General features: G+C 39.2%; 2 protein-coding genes across 6 annotated transcripts; both read left to right on the plus strand.

The window, feature by feature from the left end:
* Positions 1 to 5: 5 nt before the first annotated feature.
* On the plus strand, positions 6 to 12,885 carry LOC132710562 (uncharacterized). 4 transcript variants are annotated; one of them, XM_060687157.2, is made up of 14 exons: positions 6 to 111; positions 214 to 309; positions 437 to 517; positions 765 to 846; positions 986 to 1,053; positions 8,695 to 8,873; positions 9,309 to 9,469; positions 10,034 to 10,098; positions 10,275 to 10,380; positions 10,483 to 10,578; positions 10,706 to 10,786; positions 11,034 to 11,115; positions 11,606 to 11,916; positions 12,033 to 12,885. In XM_060687157.2, the coding sequence occupies exons 6-13, from the start codon at positions 8,750 to 8,752 to the stop codon at positions 11,629 to 11,631; spliced, it is 741 nt and encodes a 246-aa protein (XP_060543140.1). In that variant the 5' UTR covers positions 6 to 111; positions 214 to 309; positions 437 to 517; positions 765 to 846; positions 986 to 1,053; positions 8,695 to 8,749; the 3' UTR covers positions 11,632 to 11,916; positions 12,033 to 12,885. The 4 variants fall into 4 exon arrangements, with proteins under 4 accessions (XP_060543140.1, XP_087730363.1, XP_060543139.1 ...); XM_087874237.1 differs by lacking the exons at positions 6 to 111; positions 214 to 309; positions 437 to 517; positions 765 to 846; positions 986 to 1,053 and adding an exon at positions 5,166 to 5,473; XM_060687156.2 differs by lacking the exons at positions 6 to 111; positions 214 to 309; positions 437 to 517; positions 765 to 846; positions 986 to 1,053 and adding an exon at positions 8,116 to 8,412.
* A 4,059-nt stretch (positions 12,886 to 16,944) lies between these two features.
* LOC148112933 (uncharacterized) lies at positions 16,945 to 21,725 on the plus strand. Of its 2 annotated transcripts, none has more exons than XM_087874240.1 (10): positions 16,945 to 17,241; positions 17,524 to 17,702; positions 18,162 to 18,322; positions 18,874 to 18,938; positions 19,115 to 19,220; positions 19,323 to 19,418; positions 19,546 to 19,626; positions 19,874 to 19,955; positions 20,450 to 20,760; positions 20,877 to 21,725. In XM_087874240.1, exons 1-9 carry the CDS (start codon positions 17,228 to 17,230, stop codon positions 20,473 to 20,475), a joined length of 810 nt encoding a protein of 269 aa, XP_087730366.1. In that variant the 5' UTR covers positions 16,945 to 17,227; the 3' UTR covers positions 20,476 to 20,760; positions 20,877 to 21,725. The 2 variants fall into 2 exon arrangements, with proteins under 2 accessions (XP_087730366.1, XP_087730367.1); XM_087874241.1 differs by having other exon boundaries at positions 17,212 to 17,310.
* Positions 21,726 to 25,624: the final 3,899 nt, after the last annotated feature.

Raw genomic sequence — 25,624 nt, forward strand, 5'->3', positions numbered from 1 at the left:
CACAGCAGGATAACACCAGAAAGAGATGAACCAATAGAATCCATGTTGATGGACATTTCCAGTTTTTATTGGACGGCTACCCTGAATGCCGAGGAGGAAGATCTTTCTGAGGTACCACTTTAACCAACATTTCTGGGATTTCCTTCCTAGTGTTGCATGGATGGGAAAATGTTCTTCAAAAGAAAGAGCACCATCTCTTATGTTTCCTTTCAGGTGGAGAAGAAGTTGCTGGAGGAGGCCTTTGGCCTAACAATGAGGAACCTACTCCGACAATCTCCCACGACAGAACAGTTTGTTTTCATTCTGAAGGTAAGGGTCCAGAAGTTCCATGGTAGTTCGAAGGAACACTACCACAGATTGCACAAGTGTGTTTCGGCAGCAAGATTCTTGATTCTCAGAAATGAGAAAACATCTCTTTTCTTTGTCAATTCCACAGAACTTGGACCCACGTGGGAAACTCTTTTTGCCGGCGATAAACCAGCTCCTGTCCTGTGGAAACCATCATCCCAGGATAGATGTACGTAGCAAAATTAAATTAACATAAATTGTAGCCTTTGAGTCCCCCACAGCTCTTGGGACCCCACCTTCAAATAATCTCCCTCTTGGTGCCAGAGAGAGTGCAGGGGGGTCTTTTTCCTCTCATTCCACCTGAGGAAATTCTGGGAAGGATATCTTGCTAGTAACATGTGAGTGATGGGTCAAGGGAAGGAGAATTACTCTCCAAGAACCTTGGCAACACGGTGAGGCATTTCTTTTTCTTACAGCTCGATCAAGTTCAGCAGGCTTTCCCTGATGTTCCCAGGGAAATCTGGCAGGCTGGAACCACCTACGAAAACATCAATGAAGGTAACTTTCTTGAGAACACTAAGGGGAGGGGGGAGGGTTACTTATGTCACTAATATTGAAGATATGTCTCATTTAATAGACATAGGCTCATTATAATTAAATAAATTCATTTATTAATATATGTTACTTACTTTCACAGAATACATTCAGAAAGAGCAGTTATGACAGTTGGAGGTGTTCTTATATACAGGATGGGCGGGGCTAACGGTAAGTATTGACCTATCATTGATTTAGAGGGAGGAGAATGTATATTAACCCTTGCTTATCTTATGGTATAGCTTTAGTCTATATAAAGCGAGGCATTTACACTTGACAAATCCCCCTCTAAATGCCGAACATTATTATTATCAATAATATATTTAGGAATAGGATACATCTTAACACATAACTTTTCTACTAAAAATACATGTTGTTTAACCTGTAAAGGTTTTGTTAATATGTCAGCTATTTGGTCTTTCGTATCACAATGTATTGTTTTAATGAATCCATCTTTAGAAAGCTGTCTTACGTGTTTATTCTTTATATCTATATGTATAGATCTTTGTCCAATGGCATCTGATCTTGATATCTCAATTACTGCCTTGTTATCCTCATGTATAATTATTGGTAATGACGGTTTCATCCAGATATTGGTTATTAAGTCATTGATCCAAATAAGGTTATTTGAAGCCTTGGAAAGGCAAATATATTCAGCTTCCGTTGTTGAAGTTGCTACTAAGTCTTGTTTACCTGTATACCAACAAATTGGACAGTTATTGAGAAAGAATATGTATCTAGATGTACTCTTTCTAGTTTTTGTGTCTCCTGCCCAATCAGCATCCGCATAGCAATTGAGTGTCGGTATTTTGAAAGAGTCTGGTTCTAAATATAGACAAAAATCTACTCTGTTTTTTAGATATCTGAGTACTTTCTTTACTGCTTCCCAATGGAAGGTCATAGGTTTGCTTATTTGTCTTGATAATAAGTTGAGAGGCAATGCGATATCTGGTCTGGTCCAATTCGCGATGTATAGAAGAGAACCAATGATTGACCTGTACAATGTGTTATCTTTAAAATCAGGAAATGGATCGTTCATACTTTTTAGAAAGTCAGTTTGCATAGGAGTTTCACAGCCTTTAGCATTAATCATATTACATTTATGTAAAAGTTCAACAATTTTTTTTTTTGTGATAGACAGAAGCCCTTTTCTGTTTTATATACCTGTACCCCTAAATATTTATTTATTTTACCCAGAGACTTTAGTGAGAAATGTTTCTCTATTCCACTAGCAAATGCATTTCGTTTGTCTATGTCCTTACCAATATACAGAATATCATCTACGTAAATTAATACGTATTCTAGTGATTCATTCTCCTTTCTAATAAAGAAACAGCTATCTGCTGATGTTGCTGTAAATCCTATATCTTTCAGTACTTCGACTAAGCAATCATACCAGCGTTTTCCCGATTGTTTTAAACCGTATAAACTTTTATTGAGCAACCATGTGTCATTTTTGTTAGTATCTTTACTGTGTGGTGCCCTTACATAAATTTCCTTGTCTAAATTTGCGTGTAAGTATGCGGTTTGTACGTCATATTGATAAACCTCTAGTTTTAGTATTGAAGCTATCACTAATGCTATTTTTACGCTTTCTATTCTTACAGTAGGAGAATAAGTATCGGTATAATCCTCAGGGTACTTCTGGGAGAATCCCTGGGCTACCAGTCTTGCTTTATATAAGTTCTTTCCTCCTTCTAGTGTTTTGATTTTAAAAATCCACCTAGTACCTATGGGTGTTTTATTTTTTGGCACGTCAGCAGGCGTAAACACATTTAATTCTTTTAGACTGTCCATTTCTTTGGACATAGCTAATTCCCATTTAATTCTTTCTTCGTGTGGTAGTTTCAATACGTCATCATAGTTGTTTGGTGTAATTGTGTTGGATTGTACATGCATTATATAATCTTTAAAAAATTTTGGCAATTGTTTTCTATTATTTCTAATTGGTCTATCTGGAATGCTGTTAATATCATGTAAGTGTTTTGCTTCTCTCTGAGTGAGTGAATCTATCTTGATTTTATTATAATCTTTTTTACATTTCCTTTTGTTATTTCTTTGATGTATGTATGAATCTTTTCCATTTTCTGATATATCGAGTTTATTGTGTTTTGTCTCTATATTTTTTCTTATCTCGTTAAGATGTATTTTGGACCAGTTTGCCTGTTCATGAAATACCGCAGTCCTGGATACTATGAAGTTGTTATTACTATCTATGAATTTGTATCCTTTAGTACCTGGTTCATAACCCATGAACCTTAGTCTTCTAGATATTTTGTCTCCTTTACGTCTTAATTGTTTTGGAATATGTACATCAGCAGTGACTCCAAACACATGCAGATGTGCTATCTGTGGCTTCTTACTATACATTATTTCATATGGAGTCTTGTTTATGACACTAGACCAAAGCCGGTTAATTGTGTAATTAGAGTATATGAGCGCTTCTGTCCAGAAATGTCTACCTATCCCTGCATCCAGGGCCGGATTTAGATGAAAAGAGGCCCTAGGCTATTCCACTTATGAGGCCCTTTCACCAGTGGTGGGATTCAATTTTTTTAACAACAGGTTCTGTGGGTGTGGCTTAGTTGGGGGTGTGGCTTGGCAATCATGTGACTGGGTGGGCATGGCTAGCTGGTCATGTGACTGTGTAGGCGTGGGTAGCTCATCATGTGACCGGGTGGGCGTGGCTATGTGCATAGGGACTACTCAGAGGGCTGAAAAAAGTCATTTCTGACTGGGCCTCGCACTTTTGACCGGTCCTCACACTTATGACCATCCTCACATTTATGCCCGTGCAGCTTTCTTAACAACCATGTCACTCATTTCACAACTGCTTCTCTTCACCATGGTGACAAGATAGGGCAAAAACGTAAAATGTGAGGACAGTCGTAAGTTCGAGGACTGGTCAAAAGTGCGAGGACCAGTCAAAAATAACCTTTTCAGCCCTCTGAGTAGTCCATATGCACAAAAGGACTACCCAGAGGGCTGAAAAAAGTGATTTCTGACAGGTCCTCGCACTTTTGACCGGTCTTCGCACTTATGACTGGTCATCATTTATGCCCATTGTAGCATTCTTAACAACCATGTCACTCATTTCACAACTGCTTCTCTTCACCATGGTGACAAGATAGGGCAAAACGTAAAATGTGAGGACAGTCGTAAGTTCGAGGACTGGTCAAAAGTGCGAGGACCAGTCAAAAATAACTTTTTCAGCCCTCTGAATAGTCCATATGCATAAAAGGATACAGCAATAGAGAGGGATGAAGGAAGGGAAGGGAAATTAGAGTAGGAGTGAGGGTAAGAGTGGTAGGAAGAGAGGAGGAGAAGGAGAAAGGAAGAGGAAGTAAGGAGGAGAAGAAGAGGGGGAGGAAGAGAAAGTAAGAAGGAAAGAAAAGAGAGAGGTGGTAGGTTTGAGGAGAAAGATTGCTGTACAATAAAAAAGATGAAAGGGAAGAAAGCCAACCCCAAACAAATATAAAGATATTAAGATAAAGAATGAATTGTTAAACTTTAAAGAATAAAAGAGAACAAATATGAATAAATAACAATAATTAGAAACACACATACAAACACACAATGTATTTTCTTTGAACAGAGTATTTGGCTAGTTCACAAATTTAAACAGTGTTTAGTCATTTCAATTAAATTTACAATTTCTATATTTCCTTTTTGCCATATTTATTCCTCATCTATTTTTGTAAAAAACTAATATTACCCTTCATCCTCATCTCTAATCTTAATCAAATTCAATTTTTCCCTTCTATTCTATATTATACCCCTTCCCATTGTCATCTATTTTTATATCCATCCTCACATTGGTTAATTATGTAATATTAGTTGTTTAATATAAATTCAACATTTTAATATAAATCAATTAGTTATATAACTACCTTTTTTTATATTAATCAATATTCCAATTATTTCCATGCAATCCAATTTCTTACAAATCAATTAATTATATTTACCAATAATAATAAATCAAATAATTTCCCCCATATATTCCTCCAAACCACAATTTAACCATTTCTGCTTTCAACACAATATACAATTAATAGTATCTCAATTATTACAATTCCCTAGTTAAATAGAGCTTTTTTTCTTTTGTGTTTTAAAATCTCCTCTTTTTCCCTAAATTTCTAGTTGTTTGCACCTACCTTTTTTGGTGAGGAAAAAGAAAAGAAATCTGCTTGCCTAATTTTCCAACGTGCAAAGCCAACAGCCTGCTTTACTTTCTCTTTCATTTTTCAGTATAGCTAGGGGGAAAAAAATCTGCACTCTTTCCAAGCAAATCAGCTGGGGGTCGGGAGCCGATCAAAGCAAGGGCTAATTAGCCTATGCTGAAGCTCCGGGGGCCAATAAAATTACAAAAAAACCCGAACCATTTGTTAAATTGCTGGCTCCCCCGCCCCTCGCCCACCACTATTTATTGGCAATAAATAGTGGTGCGGAGGGGCGGGGCAAGCCAGCAATTTAACAAAGGGTTCGGCTGCACCACTGGCTCTGGGGCGGCCCTTTGAAGCCCCGCGGCAAGAATTTGAAGTTTTTTTTTCCTCTAGCCATCGGAGGCAGCAATAGATGGGGAGTGGGCAAGGTAAGTGAACGGCCGGCGATCCAACAGAGCAGAGAGTGAGGGGGACCGGCGATCCAACAGAGCATAGAGTGAGAGGGAGTGAAGGCGTAGAAACTGCTTTCTCCATCCTGCTCTCTTGCGTCCGGAGCCGGTGGGGAACCACGTGGCAGCCCACGTGGATCCCAGGCAGCGGAACTCAGGCTAGGGAAGGAGTGGGCAATTGTGGGTCTTTTACAACCTGTGGCCTTCAACTCCCAGAATTCCTGAGACAGCCAAGCTGTCTCAGGAATTCTGGAAGTTGAAGTCCACAGGTTGTAAAAGAGCCACAATTGCCTACCTCTGGATACGGAAGGCTGGCGCCGCGCGGTTGGGAGGCGAGGGCCGGGCAAGCCAGCAATTTAACAAAGGGTTCGGCTCAACCCCCTAGAACCCCCAGAATCCCACCACTGTGTAGGCCCCTCTTGATCTTGAGGCCCTAGGCTTCTTTGAGCTTTGTATTTGAGCTTCCTGTTCCTGTGAAAGAACATGTCCTTTAATTTTCTATTGGCTGTTGTCAGATTCCTACGGGGTCATGTAGGGGTTATGTTGGGGTCATAGCTGGCTCTATAGGCAAAAGAGGAACTGCAAATCTTAGGTGCTTGTCTGAGCTAATCTGGTCAACCTCTGGCTTATTGTTTATCTGAGCTCCCAGGTGAAGTTTGGACTGCTCTGAGATGGTGCAATGAAGGGACTTGTCTTCTGAAAGGGTGTTGAGGAATTCCTATTGTGCCTAATGACTTTTGTCCTGTGTTGGATCTTGGGTGAGGAGCTGCTTCTAATCCTATCACTCTGCCTTTGTTAGCTGTCAAACTTTGCTGCAAGCAGTTTTGAAATATTCTGTCTCAAATAAATTTATGCCTGCAGTAGTTGCTTTGCTTATGAATAGAGGCATCTAAATAGTTGGGTTGTTCTTTCAATAAGCTGTAAAGTACTGGCATCTGCTGTGGGCCATTAAGAAAGACTTGGGGGGATGCTTCTTGCCTCTAATAAACATGTTTCTCCATTTCTCATTTAGGGAAATATAAAATTCTGCCTTTTTAATATTCCCCAAAATATTTCATTCTTCTTGGGGGGAGGGGGGGAGGTGCTAATTCCCACAACACTGTCAAACTATTTATTAAGGCTATATTATTGTTGTTGTTGTTGTTGTTGGGGGGGGAAGAGACGAAAGAAATGATTGGGAATAAGAGCCAAAAAAGAATACACAGAATAACACAAAATACACAGAATAAGATAGTTGGTGTTTCCATGTTGGGAACTTGAATTTGTAGGAAAGGTAAAAACAAAAGTTTTAAGACAAATAACTTCTTTTTCAATGTGGTAGATGTAATAATATTACCAAATGCCTAGATTAGAATTAACAACTATTATTCTCTGTGATTCCCAATATGATTGGGTGGGGGGAGAGAAAAAGAAAAGATTGTAAAACGGGGCAAAATGGAAGCATTTACATATCCAAATCTGGTGAAGTTTGAAAAAATAGTCACATATAAAGACATTTTTGACACTGAAGGGAAATTAAAATCTAAGCAAGAATTGGAAGTTGAGGGTATTAAATTATCATGGTGGCTTCAATTGCAAAAACAATCTAGATATGATAAAGACATGAAAATGTACAGCCTTTATAAAGGACAGACAGCCTTCAATCAGATATTGTTGAATTCTGATGAAAAACTAATTAAGAAAATATCTAATTTTTTTACTAAATCGGAAAATGGAGGATGAACAAGTAAAAGACAAAATGATGCACTGGGCAAAAAACTTTAGACATAATATAGAATAAGAGAAATGGCAAAACTTATCAGAAAGAAACAATCAATTAACAACGGCAACTTCTTCTAAGGAAAACTTATATAAAATGTTTTATAGATGGTATCTACCACCTGCTAAGTTAGTTATAATGTTTAAAAATATGTCTAACAAATATTGGAAATGTAACCAAAAGACAGGCACATATTACCACATATGGTGGACCTGTGTTAAAGAAAAAAAAAAAAGAGGGCAAAAATATATAAGTGGGTAGAAAAGATGATAGGAAAACATGTAGATTTTAAACCTGAACTTTTTCTATTAGGTATAACACCAGAAAAATTTGATAAATAAAAATTGTATTTAATATTGCATTATTAATAGCAGCAAGGATTATATTTGCACAATACTGGAAAAATGAAGAAATACCACAAGACAAAAAAATAATTGGGAAGATACTGGATTGTGCAGAAATAGACAGACTTACATTGAAGATTAAACAAAAAGAAGATACAGAATATTATCAAAGAGGGAACTCATTCTACCAGTGGTTGGAAAAATGGGGTGGAGAATAAGAATGTAATTTGTACGGCTAAGGAAATAAAATCATCCAGACAACACAATGTTTATTAACCACTAACAAAACGTAAACAATAGAAAATCAACAAAACTTTAAAAAAAATAGATTGGCATGCAGAAAAAGGTATCTGCACCAAAGCAGATAGAACAGAGGGAGCTGACTCTAGACCCAGCAGAGTTCTCACACACACACACACACACACACACACACACACACACACAAACAAAAAGCTTGCAACACAACTGATTTTGACTGGAAGTTGACCAGAAGCTGCATTGGTGAGCCTTGCTTAGTCAGAGAGCTTAATGGAGCTCCTGTAGAAAAAGGCAGGCTACATACAAAGAGCTTTGGCTTCTGTAGCAAAAGGTGAGAAAGAGGCAGCTTGAGAGATTTGTTAGTAGGTTCCCAGAGATCTTTGGCTGCCAACAGTGTATGCAGAAAAGGTGGAGCAGATCCTTTGCTAGATCCCAAAGGAGGCCTTCAGCCCTCTGGGAATTCTAGTGGCTGTAGGAGGTCATCCAGACATCCATACAGGGTCAAAGGTCACCAACTGCCAGTTGTCACTGAGCAGAGCCAAGATGTTTTCGAAGACGTAAGTAGGTCTTCAGAAGGGCTGCTCTAAAGAGCTTCTCCATGTCTTTTCTTGTTTGGGAGGTGGAAGGTTTGTCCATGAGCCTTTGCCCTGGGATGGGGAAATGGAGAGGGGGAAGGTAGAGAAGGGAAGGGAGGCCCTCAGGACTGGGCTCCTTCCCAGAGATTTACACAGAAGGAGCTTCTCTCTTTGTCCAGATGCTCCCTCTGTCCCAGACACAAAGCAGGTAGAGCAAGTGGAGTCTGGAAAAGGGGTTTTACTCCCTTCCATTCCTTTTCTTAGGTTCCTGAGATTTCGAAAATGTTGCAGAGAAATCTTCCAATGCTGTTGGGGGAGAATGAGAAGGAATGCCAGGCCAGCCAGTCCTTCAACCTCCACCTTGGAAGACGCAACAAATCTGTCTGGCCGAAGAAAAACGAAAATCACGATAGACATTGAGCTCCATAAAGTGGAGCAGCACGGTGAGTACACACTTTGGGTTGAAGGGGATGGAGAGGGAAAGGGAAGGAGCTCCTTTCGGAGTGGACTCCTCTCTGTAGGCCTCTAGAGAAGCCAATTCTGCCTCTTCCTATACTTGAGGTTGCACTTAGGGGCTGGGCAGAACCAAATTGCTCCTGCTCCTCATGAAGCTTCTGAATCCACATTAACTTTCCATAAGTTGTTCTGCTTCCATGAGACTCTTCTGGGAAACTTCACATTTGCTGAGTGGAGCCTATCTCTATCCTGGGAACTGGGGAGGGAGGATATAAAGAATGCAATAGGTCTTTCCCCTAAAAGCCTTTGAATTTGGTCTCCGAGGGAAGGATGCTGCAAAGGGCTGATTTTAGTGTCTTTCCTTCATCTGGAGGAGATCTAAAATTTTGCTCTGATTCCACCCTCTGTGTCTCCTTTCCCAGGTTTCCCTCCAAAGGACAGCCGAGGGAAAGAGAAGGTCCTCTTCGAGAGGAAGGACCTTTTCCAAGCAGCGCAATCAGAGCTGGCCTGTATAAGAAGAGACCAGGAAATAAGCCAATATTTGCGCCAAGTGGTCTCTGAGAGGAGGAGAGAGACGCAAATAGTAGGTACCCCTTGGAAGTAGAGGTTTCCTTCACTGGGCTTTGCCTCCGGGTTTCAAACCCACTCTTTTTTGGCCCAATCTCAGTGTGGGGCAAAAGATTCCTTAGGATGGACAGAGTCTCAGAAGGGTTCAAGCTTTCCTTGTAAAAGGAAGCGCACTGGGGATTCTGGGAGAGTCCGTTGCCCTGACTGACAGCCGAACTCCTTTCAGTTGCACAGGAGCATCGCCTAATCCAGGTCCTCAGTGTGATCACTGCACTGTTTCACCTTAAGAAAAGTGTGCAAATGAGGGTCCCAGTGCCCGGAAATAAACATGTGATGGGGAGGGGGTGAGTTAAGAATGATGGAGAGATATGAGAGGAAAAGGGAGAGGAGGAAAGCTACTGCGAATTCTCAGAAAGTTTACCAAAAGCTCAAAAGGACCCTTAACAATTTTCCTTTGGACTGAAAGGTGAGCTGTTGCAGCAACATATCAGGTTAAAACAGGCTGGGACAAAGAAGATGTTCTGGAGCAACTTAGTTGAGCTTGACTTTTCTGATTGTCTCCTCTTTTGTTTCCTGGCAGGCTCTGTTGCAGGAGCACAGCTTTGTCAATGGATTAGCTGCATTGCTGGAAATGTATGATCTCAGGTCAGTCTATTGTTTCTTTTATAGTGGGTGAGAAAAGTCTTTTTGGGGTACTCAGTCATTAAGAAGGGGGAGGGCATTCAGTTGAGCCAGCTTATCCTATTCTTGTGGGAAAAATGGAACGGAGGCTTGCTCATTAATATGGGCACTAATGTCTCTTCCTTCTTTTAATCCCACAGCAAGATAACACCAGAAAGAGATGAACCAATAGAATCCATGTTGATGGACATTTCCAGTTTTTATTGGATGGCTACCCTGGATGCAGAGGAGGAAGATCTTTCTGAGGTACCACTTTAACCAACATTTCTGGGATTTCCTTCCTAGTGTTGCATGGATGGGAAAATGTTCTTCAAAAGAAAGAGCACCATCTCTTATGTTTCCTTTCAGGTGGAGAAGAAGTTGCTGGAGGAGGCCTTTGGCCTAACAATGAGGAACCTACTCCGACAATCTCCCACGACAGAACAGTTTGTTTTCATTCTGAAGGTAAGGGTCCAGAAGTTCCATGGTAGTTCGAAGGAACACTACCACAGATTGCACAAGTGTGTTTCGGCAGCAAGATTCTTGATTCTCAGAAATGAGAAAACATCTCTTTTCTTTGTCAATTCCACAGAACTTGGACCCACGTGGGAAACTCTTTTTGCCGGCGATAAACCAGCTCCTGTCCTGTGGAAACCATCATCCCAGGATAGATGTACGTAGCAAAATTAAATTAACATAAATTGTAGCCTTTGAGTCCCCCACAGCTCTTGGGACCACACCCTCAAATAATCTCCCTCTTGGTGCCAGAGAGAGTGCAGGGGGGTCTTTTTCCTCTCATTCCACCTGAGGAAATTCTGGGAAGGATATCTTGCTAGTAATATGTGAGTGATGGGTCAAGGGAAGGAGAATTACTCTCCAAGAACCTTGGCAACACGGTGAGGCATTTCTTTTTCTTACAGCTCGATCAAGTCCAGCAGGCTTTCCCTGATGTTCCCAGGGAAATCTGGCAGGCTGGAACCACCTACGAAAACATCAATGAAGGTAACTTTCTTGAGAACACTAAGGGGAGGGGGGAGGGTTACTTATGACCTGTCCTCTTAGTTACGACAGTCACATCAACCGTACACTAATTTCATCACATTTCGAGTAGTTGGCAAGAAGTTCAAATTTACAATCCTTTGCAGCATCCAATGGTTACGTGATTGCAGTTTGAGATATTTTCATTGTTTTAAGACAAAAAAAAAAAAAAAAGGAAGAAACCAGCCACTGGATAATCTGCATTTGGATTTACCACCACGTGATTCACTTAACAATTGTTGTAAAAACAATTGTGAAATAGAATCCGGTCATGTGGCAACTTGATTTAAAACTGTAATGACTGATCATGCAGAGTTTGATCTCCCTTGTTGTCATAAATTGAGGACAACTCCCATAGATCGAAAACCTGTATATGTTTTCCAGCTGTGTAGCAAACAGATCAAATTTCAACATCTGTTTCTTTCAATTTTCCTCACCTTTTATTTCCATGCAGGAGACCTAGAAATAGAGGAGTTGTGACCTCCACCCTTCGCCGTTGAGCCACCTATGAAGAAAAGCTACCATCTCAGGAAATGGCCCTTTGGTTCTTCCTTCTATCAATTGCATAAATTATGTATAATAGTTGAATTTGATCTGTTAAAACTTCTGACTGTATAATAATTGTTGGTATCTGTGTTTGTAGATCACTGGAAGATCAGAACTCCCTCCTGCTGAAGTTTCCCTTGGGGTTTGGAAGATGGCACTGGGGCTGAAGATGCTGTGGAGCAGACGCCGACCATCATCGTTTTTAATATGCTGCAGCAGGTTGGTAGTATGCAGGGTTGGACTAAGAGATGGTTCCGTTTCTGCAAATGTGGGGTTTTGTTCTCTCAAGCCTATGGTTGATTCTGCTTTCTGCCCTGTGATTTGTCTCTTCTTAGGCTGGGTAGCAGCTTGGACAGAATTCCACGCGGTTCCTGTAACGGACCTGCTTGCTTGGACCATCACCCGGCTGGATCAACATCTCCCCAGGATAGAAGAACAACGAAACACAGATGGATGGACTTGAGTTTTTAATGACAGTGTTTATTTCTTGTATCTATGGGACACTTATATGTCTCCAGCTATATGCCACCATTGAAGGCAAACACAAGGCAAAGAAGACAGAAGTTTAGTCAAAGGTGTTACCTTCAGACTATCAAGATTCCGTTAATGTAGCCTTACAATAAGGTCGAATTAGCCCATTTAGTCGTATTTCCTGTCTCGTTTCCCTTGGAGGACTGACACAATGTCTGCAGGTTGTTGGAATTGTGTGTGTGTGTGTGTGTGTGTGTGTGTGTGTGTGTGTGTGTGAGTGAAGCCTCCCAGGTAAACAGACAGGAAACGTGCCTAAAAGTGCTAATTCGACCTTATTTTAAGGCTACATTAACAGAACCTTGAAAGTCTGAAAGTAGCCCTTTTGACTGAATTTCTATCTTCTTTATCTTATGTTTCCTTAAATGGGTGGCATATAAATGTCCCATAGATAGAATGTATGTATATGTTTATTTATTGTATTTTGCTTGTCGTATTCTGTTTTTAATTGTATAATTGATTTTATGATTGTTTGCTACCCATTGTCCCTTGTTTGACATGGGCCCCTCTACAAATTGGATAAATAAATAAGTATACTTTGAATATTTTTCCTTCACTTGTTTTCCTTGCTCTTTTTTTTTAATTTCATTATTTTTTTAAATCTGTATTTGTATTTTGGTTATTTCATTTCCAAATATAAATAAAGGTACAATATAAGTCTGTCTTTTGTGGAAAATTCTTTATTGCATCCATCAAAACCTTGAGTATAACTGAACTGAAGTTTTAAACAGTCAGGGAAAATAAGCCCATGGATTCGTTGATAAATGTTACTTTTTTTTAAAGTAATGTCTTAATAACCCTAAGGAATGTTTTATAAAAAGTTGTAAAGACCCCCAAAAACAAACATTTGTTGATTTGTTTGTTTTCAAAGCTTTCTATGTATATCTATCCCCCAAAAGAATAAGATGATAATAAACCTAAAGAATGCTTTAGGTTTATTATTAAGCCTCCTATACTACAACCTCTTACAATAGTAGACAACACAGAATCAACAATAGAGACCTTCAAGTTTCTAGGTTCCATCATATCGCAAGACTTAAAATGGACACCTAACATCAAAAAAGTCATCGAAAAAGCACAACAAAGAATGTTCTTTTTGCGCCAACTCAGAAAGCTTAGACTGCCCAAGGAGCTGCTGATCCCGTTCTACAGAGGAAGTATGGAGTCTGTCATCTGCACCTCTATAACTGTCTGGTTTGACTCTGTGACCAAACAAGACAGACACAGACTTCAACGGAGAATTAGAAGTGAGCAAAAACAATTGCTATCAGGCTGCCTTCCATTGAGCACCTGTATACTGCACGAGTCAAAAAGAGGACTGTGAAAATATCTACAGACTCCTCACATCATGGGCATAAATTGTTTCATCTTCTACCCTCAAAAGGATGTTATAGGGCATTGCAGACCAGAGAAACTAGACACAAGGACATTTTCCACCCCACCCCAACCCCCACATGCCATCACTCTGCTAAACAACTTGTTGGAAGAAATATCCATCTGGTTCAGTTCCAAGTGGGGAGAAAGACACTGGAAACACGGAGGCTGATTGGAAAGATGGTTTATAGATGAAGCAGAACCACTTGTGATTCTGGGCAGCTGACAAAATGGAGTTGGGAGTAGGTGGGGTTTTATATCTTCTTTGAGCTTTGTATTTGAGCTTCCTGTTCCTGTGCAAGAACATGTCCTTTAATTTTCTATTGGCTGTTGTCAGATTCCTATGGGGTCATGTAGGGGTTATGTTGGGGTCATAGCTGGCTCTATAGGCAAAAGAGGAACTGCAAATCTTAGGTGCTTGTCTGAGCTAATCTGGTCAACCTCTGGCTTATTGTTTATCTGAGCTCCCAGGTGAAGATTGGACTGCTCTGAGATGGTGCAATGAAGGGACTTGTCTTCTGAAAGGGTGTTGGGGAATTCCTATTGTGCCTAATGACTTTTGTCCTGTGTTGGATCTTGGGTGAGGAGCTGCTTCTAATCCTATCACTCTGCCTTTGTTAGCTGTCAAACTTTGCTGCAAGGAGTTTTGAAATATTCTGTCTCAAATAAATTTGTGCCTGCAGTAATTGCTTTGCTTATGAATAGAGGCATCTAAATAGTTGGGTTGTTCTTTCAATAAGCTGTAAAGTACTGGCATCTGCTGTGGGCCATTAAGAAAGACTTGGGGGGCTGCTTCTTGCCTCTAATAAACATGTTTCTCCATTTCTCATTTAGGGAAATATAAAATTCTGCCTTTTTAATATTCCCGAAAATATTTCATTCTTCTTGGTTGGGGGGGTAGGTGCTAATTCCCACAACACTGTTAAACTATTTATTAAAGCTGTATTTTTATTGTTGTTGTTGTTGTTGTTGTTGTTGTTGTTGTTATTATTATTTATTGGTTAATCTTTAGTGAGATTCACAGCCTTTGAGGCTGGTTAATAGCTCAGCAGCTCGAGTCCTAACCAAGGACCTAGGAACTGTTAAGGTATCGTCGGAGGATGTAAGCTGTTCCGAGTAAGGTGGTTTTTTGTAGAGTCAAAATGTTCAAGTCCGGCAAATTTAGAATTTCTAAATATTCTTCTTCTTCTTCTTCTTCTTCTTCTTCTTCTTCTTCTTCTTCTTCTTCTTCTTCTTCTTCTTCTTCTTCTTCTTCTTCTTCTTCTTCTTCTTCTTCTTATTATTATTATTATTATTATTATTATTATTCTCATCTTTCTTTTTACCAATCTTCTTTTCTACTTACGACTATGACTTTGTAGTTTGTATCTTTCCGATTTATATTGGTTTATTTAGTTTCCTAGTATGATTTATGTTGATTGCTTATTTTGTATCCTATGACTATCACTAAGTGTTGTATCTTACAATTTATGAGAAATGCATTTTTCTGATGTCTATGATGATGATTTATCACTTATAGCTTTTATGTACACTAAGAACTTATGTACCGAAGACAAATTCCTTGTGTATCCAATCACACTTAGCCAATAAAGAATTCTATTCTATTCTATTCTATTCTATTCTATTCTATTCTATTCTATTCTATTCTATCCTATCCTATTCTATTCTATTCTATTCAGATAAAAGACAGAGAAAGACCATTTAGAGCAGGAAGTTAAAGGCAAGGAAAGTGTTGAAGGAAGGTGCTAAGACTGAAGGTAGAGTCCCCAAAATTAGACCAGATACAGGTCCTCATCCATCCTCTGTGAATGTGGTTCACAAATAGTCTAAAAATGGTGAGAGAGTAAGTGGCGAGGGTGGGGGGAAGAGACGAAAGAAATGATTGGGAATAAGAGCCAAAAAAGAATACACAGAATAACACAAAATACACAGAATAAGATAGTTGGTGTTTCCATGTTGGGAACTTGAATTTGTAGGAAAGGTAAAAACAAAAGTTTTAAGACAAATAACTTCTTTTTCAATGTGGTAGATGTAATAATATTACCAAATGCCTAGATTAGAATTAACAACTATTATTCTCTGTGATTCCCAATATGATTGGGGGGGGGAGAGAAAAAGAAAAGATTGTAAAACGGGGCAAAATGGAAGCATTTACATATCCAAATCTGGTGAAGTTTGAAAAAATAGTCACATATAAAGACATTTTTGACACTGAAGGGAAATTAAAATCTAAGCAAGAATTGGAAGTTGAGGGTATTAAATTATCATGGTGGCTTCAATTGCAAAAACAATCTAGATATGATAAAGACATGAAAATGTACAGCCTTTATAAAGGACAGACAGCCTTCAATCAGATATTGTTGAATTCTGATGAAAAACTAATTAAGAAAATATCTAATTTTTTTACTAAATCGGAAAATGGAGGATGAACAAATAAAAGACAAAATGATGCACTGGGCAAAAAACTTTAGACATAATATAGAATAAGAGAAATGGCAAAACTTATCAGAAAGAAACAATCAATTAACAACGGCAACTTCTTCTAAGGAAAACTTATATAAAATGTTTTATAGATGGTATCTACCACCTGCTAAGTTAGTTATAATGTTTAAAAATATGTCTAACAAATATTGGAAATGTAACCAAAAGACAGGCACATATTACCACATATGGTGGACCTGTGTTAAAGAAAAAAAAAAAAAGAGGGCAAAAATATATAAGTGGGTAGAAAAGATGATAGGAAAACATGTAGATTTTAAACCTGAACTTTTTCTATTAGGTATAACACCAGAAAAATTTGATAAATAAAAATTGTATTTAATATTGCATTATTAATAGCAGCAAGGATTATATTTGCACAATACTGGAAAAATGAAGAAATACCACAAGACAAAAAAATAATTGGGAAGATACTGGATTGTGCAGAAATAGACAGACTTACATTGAAGATTAAACAAAAAGAAGATACAGAATATTATCAAAGAGGGAACTCATTCTACCAGTGGTTGGAAAAATGGGGTGGAGAATAAGAATGTAATTTGTACGGCTAAGGAAATAAAATCATCCAGACAACACAATGTTTATTAACCACTAACAAAACGTAAACAATAGAAAATCAACAAAACTTTAAAAAAAATAGATTGGCATGCAGAAAAAGGTATCTGCACCAAAGCAGATAGAACAGAGGGAGCTGACTCTAGACCCAGCAGAGTTCACACACACAAACATACACACACACACACACACACACACACACACACACACAGACACACACACAAATCTTGCAACACAACTGATTTTGACTGGAAGTTGACCAGAAGCTGCATTGGTGAGCCTTGCTTAGTCAGAGAGCTTAATGGAGCTCCTGTAGAAAAAGGCAGGCTACATACAAAGAGCTTTGGCTTCTGTAGCAAAAGGTGAGAAAGAGGCAGCTTGAGAGATTTGTTAGTAGGTTCCTAGAGATCTTTGGCTGCCAACAGTGTATGCAGAAAAGGTGGAGCAGATCCTTTGGTAGATCCCAAAGGAGGCCTTCAGCCCTCTGGGAATTCTATTGGCTGTAGGAGGTCATCCAGACATCCATACAGGGTCAAAGGTCACCAACTGCCAGTTGTCACTGAGCAGAGCCAAGATGTTTTCGAAGACGTAAGTAGGTCTTCAGAAGGGCTGCTCTAAAGAGCTTCTCCATGTCTTTTCTTGTTTGGGAGGTGGAAGGTTTGTCCATGAGCCTTTGCCCTGGGATGGGGAAATGGAGAGGGGGAAGGTAGAGGAGGGAAGGGAGGCCCTCAGGACTGGGCTCCTTCCCAGAGATTTACACAGAAGGAGCTTCTCTCTTTGTCCAGATGCTCCCTCTGTCCCAGACACAGAGCAGGTAGAGCAAGTGGAGTCTGGAAAAGGGGTTTTACTCCCTTCCATTCCTTTTCTTAGGTTCCTGAGATTTCGAAAATGTTGCAGAGAAATCTTCCAATGCTGTTGGGGGAGAATGAGAAGGAATGCCAGGCCAGCCAGTCCTTCAACCTCCACCTTGGAAGACGCAACAAATCTGTCTGGCCGAAGAAAAACGAAAATCACGATAGATATTGAGCTCCATAAAGTGGAGCAGCACGGTGAGTACACACTTTGGGTTGAAGGGGATGGAGAGGGAAAGGGAAGGAGCTCCTTTCGGAGTAGACTCCTCTCTGTAGGCATCTAGAGAAGCCAATTCTGCCTCTTCCTATACTTGAGGTTGCACTTAAGGGCTGGGCAGAACCAAATTGCTCCTGCTCCTCATGCAGCTTCTGAATCCACATTAACTTTCCATAAATTGTTCTGCTTCCATGAGACTCTTCTGGGAAACTTCACATTTGCTGAGTGGAGCCTATCTCTATCCTGGGAACTGGGGAGGGGGGATATAAAGAATGCAATAGGTCTTTCCCCTAAAAGAGACATAGCCAGCAACCACAAAAGCCTTTGAATTGGGTCTCCGAGGGAAGGATGCTGCAAAGGGCTGATTTTAGTGTCTTTCCTTCATCTGGAGGAGATCTAAAATTTTGCTCTGATTCCACCCTCTGTGTCTCCTTTCCCAGGTTTCCCTCCAAAGGACAGCCGAGGGAAAGAGAAGGTCCTCTTCGAGAGGAAGGACCTTTTCCAAGCAGCGCAATCCGAGCTGGCCTGTATAAGAAGAGACCAGGAAATCAGCCAATATTTGCGCCAAGTGGTCTCTGAGAGGAGGAGAGAGACGCAAATAGTAGGTACCCCTTGGAAGTAGAGGTTTCTTTCGCTGGGCTTTGCCTCCGGGTTTCAAACCCACTCTTTTTTGGCCCAATCTCAGTGTGGGGCAAAAGATTCCTTAGGATGGACAGAGTCTCAGAAGGGTTCAAGCTTTCCTTGTAAAAGGAAGCGCACTGGGGATTCTGGGAAAGTCCGTTGCCCTGACTGACAGCCGAACTCCTTTCAGTTGCACAGGAGCATTGCCTAATCCAGGTCCTCAGTGTGATCACTGCACTGTTTCACCTTAAGAAAAATGTGCAAATGAGGGTCCCAGTGCCCAGAAATAAAAATGTGATGGGGAGGGGGTGAGTTAAGGATGATGGGGAGATATGAGAGGGAAAGGGAGAGGAGGAAAGCTACTGTGAATTCTCAGAAAGTTTACCAAAAGCTCAAAAGGACCCTTTGGACTGAAAGGTGAGCTGTTGCAGCAACATATCAGGTTAAAACAGGCTGGGACAAAGAAGATGTTCTGGAGCAACTTAGTTGAGCTTGACTTTTCTGATTGTCTCCTCTTTTGTTTCCTGGCAGGCTCTGTTGCAGGAGCACAGCTTTGTCAATGGATTAGCTGCATTGCTGGAAATGTATGATCTCAGGTCAGTCTATTGTTTCTTTTATAGTGGGTGAGAAAAGTCTTTTTGGGGTACTCAGTCATTAAGAAGGGGGAGGGCATTCAGTTGAGCCAGCTTATCCTATTCTTGTGGGAAAAATAGAACGGAGGCTTGCTCATTAATATGGGCACTAATGTCTCTTCCTTCTTTTAATCCCACAGCAAGATAACACCAGAAAGAGATGAACCAATAGAATCCATGCTGATGGACATTTCCAGTTTTTATTGGATGGCTACCCTGGATGCAGAGGAGGAAGATCTTTCTGAGGTACCACTTTAACCAACATTTCTGGGATTTCCTTCCTAGTGTTGCATGGATGGGAAAATGTTCTTCAAAAGAAAGAGCACCATCTCTTATGTTTCCTTTCAGGTGGAGAAGAAGTTGCTGGAGGAGGCCTTTGGCCTAACAATGAGGAACCTACTCCGACAATCTCCCACGACAGAACAGTTTGTTTTCATTCTGAAGGTAAGGGTCCAGAAGTTCCATGGTAGTTCGAAGGAACACTACCACAGATTGCACAAGTGTGTTTCGGCAGCAAGATTCTTGATTCTCAGAAATGAGAAAACATCTCTTTTCTTTGTCAATTCCACAGAACTTGGACCCACGTGGGAAACTCTTTTTGCCGGCGATAAACCAGCTCCTGTCCTGTGGAAACCATCATCCCAGGATAGATGTACGTAGCAAAATTAAATTAACATAAATTGTAGCCTTTGAGTCCCCCACAGCTCTTGGGACCACACCCTCAAATAATCTCCCTCTTGGTGCCAGAGAGAGTGCAGGGGGGTCTTTTTCCTCTCATTCCACCTGAGGAAATTCTGGGAAGGATATCTTGCTAGTAATATGTGAGTGATGGGTCAAGGGAAGGAGAATTACTCTCCAAGAACCTTGGCAACACGGTGAGGCATTTCTTTTTCTTACAGCTCGATCAAGTCCAGCAGGCTTTCCCTGATGTTCCCAGGGAAATCTTGCAGGCTGGAACCACCTACGAAAACATCAATGAAGGTAACTTTCTTGAGAAGACTAAGGGGAGGGGGGAGGGTTACTTATAACCTGTCCTTTTTGTTACGACAGTCACATCAGCCGTACACTAATTTCATCACATTTCGAGTAGTTGGCAAGAAGTTCAAATTAACAATCCTTTGCAGCATCCAATGGTTACGTGATTGCAGTTTGAGATATTTTCATTGTTTTAAGACAAAAAAAAAAAAAAAAAAAAGGAAGAAACCAGCCACTGGATAATCTGCATTTGGATTTACCACCACGTGATTCACTTAACAATTGTTGTAAAAACAATTGTGAAATAGAATCCGGTCATGTGGCAACTTGATTTAAAACTGTAATGACTGATCATGCAGAGTTTGATCTCCCTTGTTGTCATAAATTGAGGACAACTCCCATAGATCGAAAACCTGTATATGTTTTCCAGCTGTGTAGCAAACAGATCAAATTTCAACATCTGTTTCTTTCAATTTTCCTCACCTTTTATTTCCATGCAGGAGACCTAGAAATAGAGGAGTTGTGACCTCCACCCTTCGCCGTTGAGCCACCTATGAAGAAAAGCTACCATCTCAGGAAATGGCCCTTTGGTTCTTCCTTCTATCAATTGCATAAATTATGTATAATAGTTGAATTTGATCTGTTAAAACTTCTGACTGTATAATAATTGTTGGTATCTGTGTTTGTAGATCACTGGAAGATCAGAACTCCCTCCTGCTGAAGGTTCCCTTGGGGTTTGGAAGATGGCACTGGGGCTGAAGATGCTGTGGAGCAGACGCCGACCATCATCATTTTTAATATGCTGCAGCAGGTTGGTAGTATGCAGGGTTGGACTAAGAGATGGTTCCGTTTCTGCAAATGTGGGGTTTTGTTCTCTCAAGCCTATGGTTGATTCTGCTTTCTGCCCTGTGATTTGTCTCTTCTTAGGCTGGGTAGCAGTTTGGACAGAATTCCACGCTGTTCCTGTAACGGACCTGCTTGCTTGGACCATCACCCGGCTGGATCAACATCTCCCCAGGATAGAAGAACAACGAAACACAGATGGATGGACTTGAGTTTTTAATGACAGTGTTTATTTCTTGTATCTATGGGACACTTATATGTCTCCAGCTCTATGCCACCATTGAAGGCAAACACAAGGCAAAGAAGACAGAAGTTTAGTCAAAGGTGTTACCTTCAGACTCTCAAGATTCCGTTAATGTAGCCTTACAATAAGGTCGAATTAGCCCATTTAGTCGTATTTCCTGTCTCGTTTCCCTTGGAGGACTGACACAATGTCTGCAGGTTGTTGGAATTGTGTGTGTGTGTGTGTGTGTGTGTGTGTGTGTGTGTGTGTGTGTGAAGCCTCCCAGGTAAACAGACAGGAAACATGCCTAAAAGTGCTAATTCGACCTTATTTTAAGGCTACATTAACAGAACCTTGAAAGTCTGAAAGTAGCCCTTTTGACTGAATTTCTATCTTCTTTATCTTATGTTTCCTTAAATGGGTGGCATATAAATGTCCCATAGATAGAATGTATGTATATGTTTATGTATTTATTTTGGTTGTCATATTCTGTTGTTAAATGTATCATTGATTTGATGGTTGTTTGCTACCCATTGTCCCTTGTTTGACATGGGCCCCTCTACAAATTGGATAAATAAATAAGTATACTTTGAATATTTTTCCTTCACTTGTTTTCCTTGCTCTTTTTTTTAATTTCATTATTTTTTTAAATCTGTATTTGTATTTTGGTTATTTCATTTCCAAATATAAATAAAGGTACAATATAAGTCTGTCTTTTGTGGAAAATTCTTTATTGCATCCATCAAAACCTTGAGTATAACTGAACTGAAGTTTTAAACAGTCAGGGAAAATAAGCCCATGGATTCGTTGATAAATGTTACTTTTATTTAAAGTAATGTCTTAATAACCCTAAGGAATGTTTTATAAAAAGTTGTAAAGACCCCCCAAAACAAACATTTGTTGATTTGTTTGTTTTCAAAGCTTTCTATGTATATCTATCCCCCAAAAGAATAAGATGATAATAAACCTAAAGAATGCTTTAGGTTTATTATTAAGCCTCCTATACTACAACCTCTTACAATAGTAGACAACACAGTATCAACAATAGAGACCTTCAAGTTTCTAGGTTCCATCATATCGCAAGACTTAAAATGGACACCTAACATCAAAAAAGTCATCGAAAAAGCACAACAAAGAATGTTCTTTTTGCGCCAACTCAGAAAGCTTAGACTGCCCAAGGAGCTGCTGATCCCGTTCTACAGAGGAAGTATGGAGTCTGTCATCTGCACCTCTATAACTGTCTGGTTTGACTCTGTGACCAAACAAGACAGACACAGACTTCAACGGAGAATTAGAAGTGAGCAAAAACAATTGCTATCAGGCTGCCTTCCATTGAGCACCTGTATACTGCACGAGTCAAAAAGAGGACTGTGAAAATATCTACAGACTCCTCACATCATGGGCATAAATTGTTTCATCTTCTACCCTCAAAAGGATGTTATAGGGCATTGCAGACCAGAGAAACTAGACACAAGGACATTTTCCACCCCACCCCAACCCCCACATGCCATCACTCTGCTAAACAACTTGTTGGAAGAAATATCCATCTGGTTCAGTTCCAAGTGGGGAGAAAGACACTGGAAACACGGAGGCTGATTGGAAAGATGGTTTATAGATGAAGCAGAACCACTTGTGATTCTGGGCAGCTGACAAAATGGAGTTGGGAGTAGGTGGGGTTTTATATCTTCTTTGAGCTTTGTATTTGAGCTTCCTGTTCCTGTGCAAGAACATGTCCTTTAATTTTCTATTGGCTGTTGTCAGATTCCTATGGGGTCATGTAGGGGTTATGTTGGGGTCATAGCTGGCTCTATAGGCAAAAGAGGAACTGCAAATCTTAAGTGCTTGTCTGAGCTAATCTGGTCAACCTCTGGCTTATTGTTTATCTGAGCTCCCAGGTGAAGATTGGACTGCTCTGAGATGGTGCAATGAAGGGACTTGTCTTCTGAAAGGGTGTTGGGGAATTCCTATTGTGCCTAATGACTTTTGTCCTGTGTTGGATCTTGGGTGAGGAGCTGCTTCTAATCCTATCACTCTGCCTTTGTTAGCTGTCAAACTTTGCTGCAAGGAGTTTTGAAATATTCTGTCTCAAATAAATTTGTGCCTGCAGTAATTGCTTTGCTTATGAATAGAGGCATCTAAATAGTTGGGTTGTTCATTCAATAAGCTGTAAAGTACTGGCATCTGCTGTGGGCCATTAAGAAAGACTTGGGGGGCTGCTTCTTGCCTCTAATAAACATGTTTCTCCATTTCTCATTTAGGGAAATATAAAATTCTGCCTTTTGAATATTCCCGAAAATATTTCATTCTTCTTGGTTGGGGGGGTAGGTGCTAATTCCCACAACACTGTTAAACTATTTATTAAAGCTGTATTTTTATTATTGTTGTTGTTGTTGTTATTATTATTATTATTATTATTATTATTATTATTATTATTATTATTTATTGGTTAATCTTTAGTGAGATTCACAGCCTTTGAGGCTGGTTAATAGCTCAGCAGCTCGAGTCCTAACCAAGGACCTACGAACTGTTAAGGTATCGTCGGAGGATGTAAGCTGTTCCGAGTAAGGTGGTTTTTTGTAGAGTCAAAATGTTCAAGTCCGGCAAATTTAGAATGTCTAAATATTATTATTATTATTATTATTATTATTATTATTATTATTATTATTATTATTCTCATCTTTCTTATTACCGATCTTCTTTTCTACTTACGACTATGACTTTGTAGTTTGTATCTTTCCGATTTATATTGGTTTATTTAGTTTCCTAGTATGATTTATGTTGATTGCTTATTTTGTATCCTATGACTATCACTAAGTGTTGTATCTTACAATTTATGAGAAATTCATTTTTCTGATGTCTATGATGATGATTTATCACTTATAGCTTTTATGTACACTAAGAACTTATGTACCGAAGACAAATTCCTTGTGTATCCAATCACACTTAGCCAATAAAGAATTCTATTCTATTCTATTCTATTCTATTCTATTCTATTCTATTCTATTCTATTCTATCCTATCCTATCCTATCCTATCCTATCCTATCCTATCCTATCCTATTCTATTCTATTCTATTCTATTCTATTCTATTCAGATAAAAGACAGAGAAAGACCATGTAGAGCAGGAAGTTAAAGGCAAGGAAAGTGTTGAAGGAAGGTGCTAAGACTGAAGGTAGAGTCCCCAAAATTCGACCAGATACAGGTCCTCATCCATCCTCTGTGAATGTGGTTCACAAATAGTCTAAAAATGGTGAGAGAGTAAGTGGCGAGGGTGGGGGGAAGAGACGAAAGAAATGATTGGGAATAAGAGCCAAAAAAGAATACACAGAATAACACAAAATACACAGAATAAGATAGTTGGTGTTTCCATGTTGGGAACTTGATTTTGTAGGAAAGGTAAAAACAAAAGTTTTAAGACAAATAACTTCTTTTTCAATGTGGTAGATGTAATAATATTACCAAATGCCTAGATTAGAATTAACAACTATTATTCTCTGTGATTCCCAATATGATTGGGGGGGGGGAGAGAAAAAGAAAAGATTGTAAAACGGGGCAAAATGGAAGCATTTACATATCCAAATCTGGTGAAGTTTGAAAAAATAGTCACATATAAAGACATTTTTGACACTGAAGGGAAATTAAAATCTAAGCAAGAATTGGAAGTTGAGGGTATTAAATTATCATGGTGGCTTCAATTGCAAAAACAATCTAGATATGATAAAGACATGAAAATGTACAGCCTTTATAAAAGACAGACAGCCTTCAATCAGATATTGTTGAATTCTGATGAAAAACTAATTAAGAAAATATCTAATTTTTTTACTAAATCGGAAAATGGAGGATGAACAAGTAAAAGACAAAATGATGCACTGGGCAAAAAACTTTAGACATAATATAGAATAAGAGAAATGGCAAAACTTATCAGAAAGAAACAATCAATTAACAATGGCAACTTCTTCTAAGGAAAACTTATATAAAATGTTTTATAGATGGTATCTACCACCTGCTAAGTTAGTTATAATGTTTAAAAATATGTCTAACAAATATTGGAAATGTAACCAAAAGACAGGCACATATTACCACATGTGGTGGACCTGTGTTAAAGGAAAAAAAAAAGAGGGCAAAAATATATAAGTGGGTAGAAAAGATGATAGGAAAACATGTAGATTTTAAACCTGAACTTTTTCTATTAGGTATAACACCAGAAAAAATTGATAAATAAAAATTGTATTTAATATTGCATTATTAATAGCACCAAGGATTATACTTGCACAATACTGGAAAAATGAAGAAATACCACGAGACAAAAAAATAATTGGGAAGATACTGGATTGTGCAGAAATGGACAGACTTACATTGAAGATTAAACAAAAAGAAGATACAGAATATTATCAAAGAGGGAACTCATTCTACCAGTGGTTGGAAAAATGGGGTGGAGAATAAGAATGTAATTTGTACGGCTAAGGAAATAAAATCAACCAGACAACACAATGTTTATTAACCACTAACAAAATGTAAACAATAGCAAATCAACAAAACTTTAAAAAAAATAGATTGGCATGCAGAAAAAGGTATCTGCACCGAAGCAGATAGAACAGAGGGAGCTGACT

The sequence above is a fragment of the Pantherophis guttatus genome, chromosome 7 (genome assembly GCF_059756535.1).
Source record: "Pantherophis guttatus breed Tessera chromosome 7, ASM5975653v1, whole genome shotgun sequence".
Classification (NCBI taxonomy): domain Eukaryota; kingdom Metazoa; phylum Chordata; class Lepidosauria; order Squamata; family Colubridae; genus Pantherophis; species Pantherophis guttatus.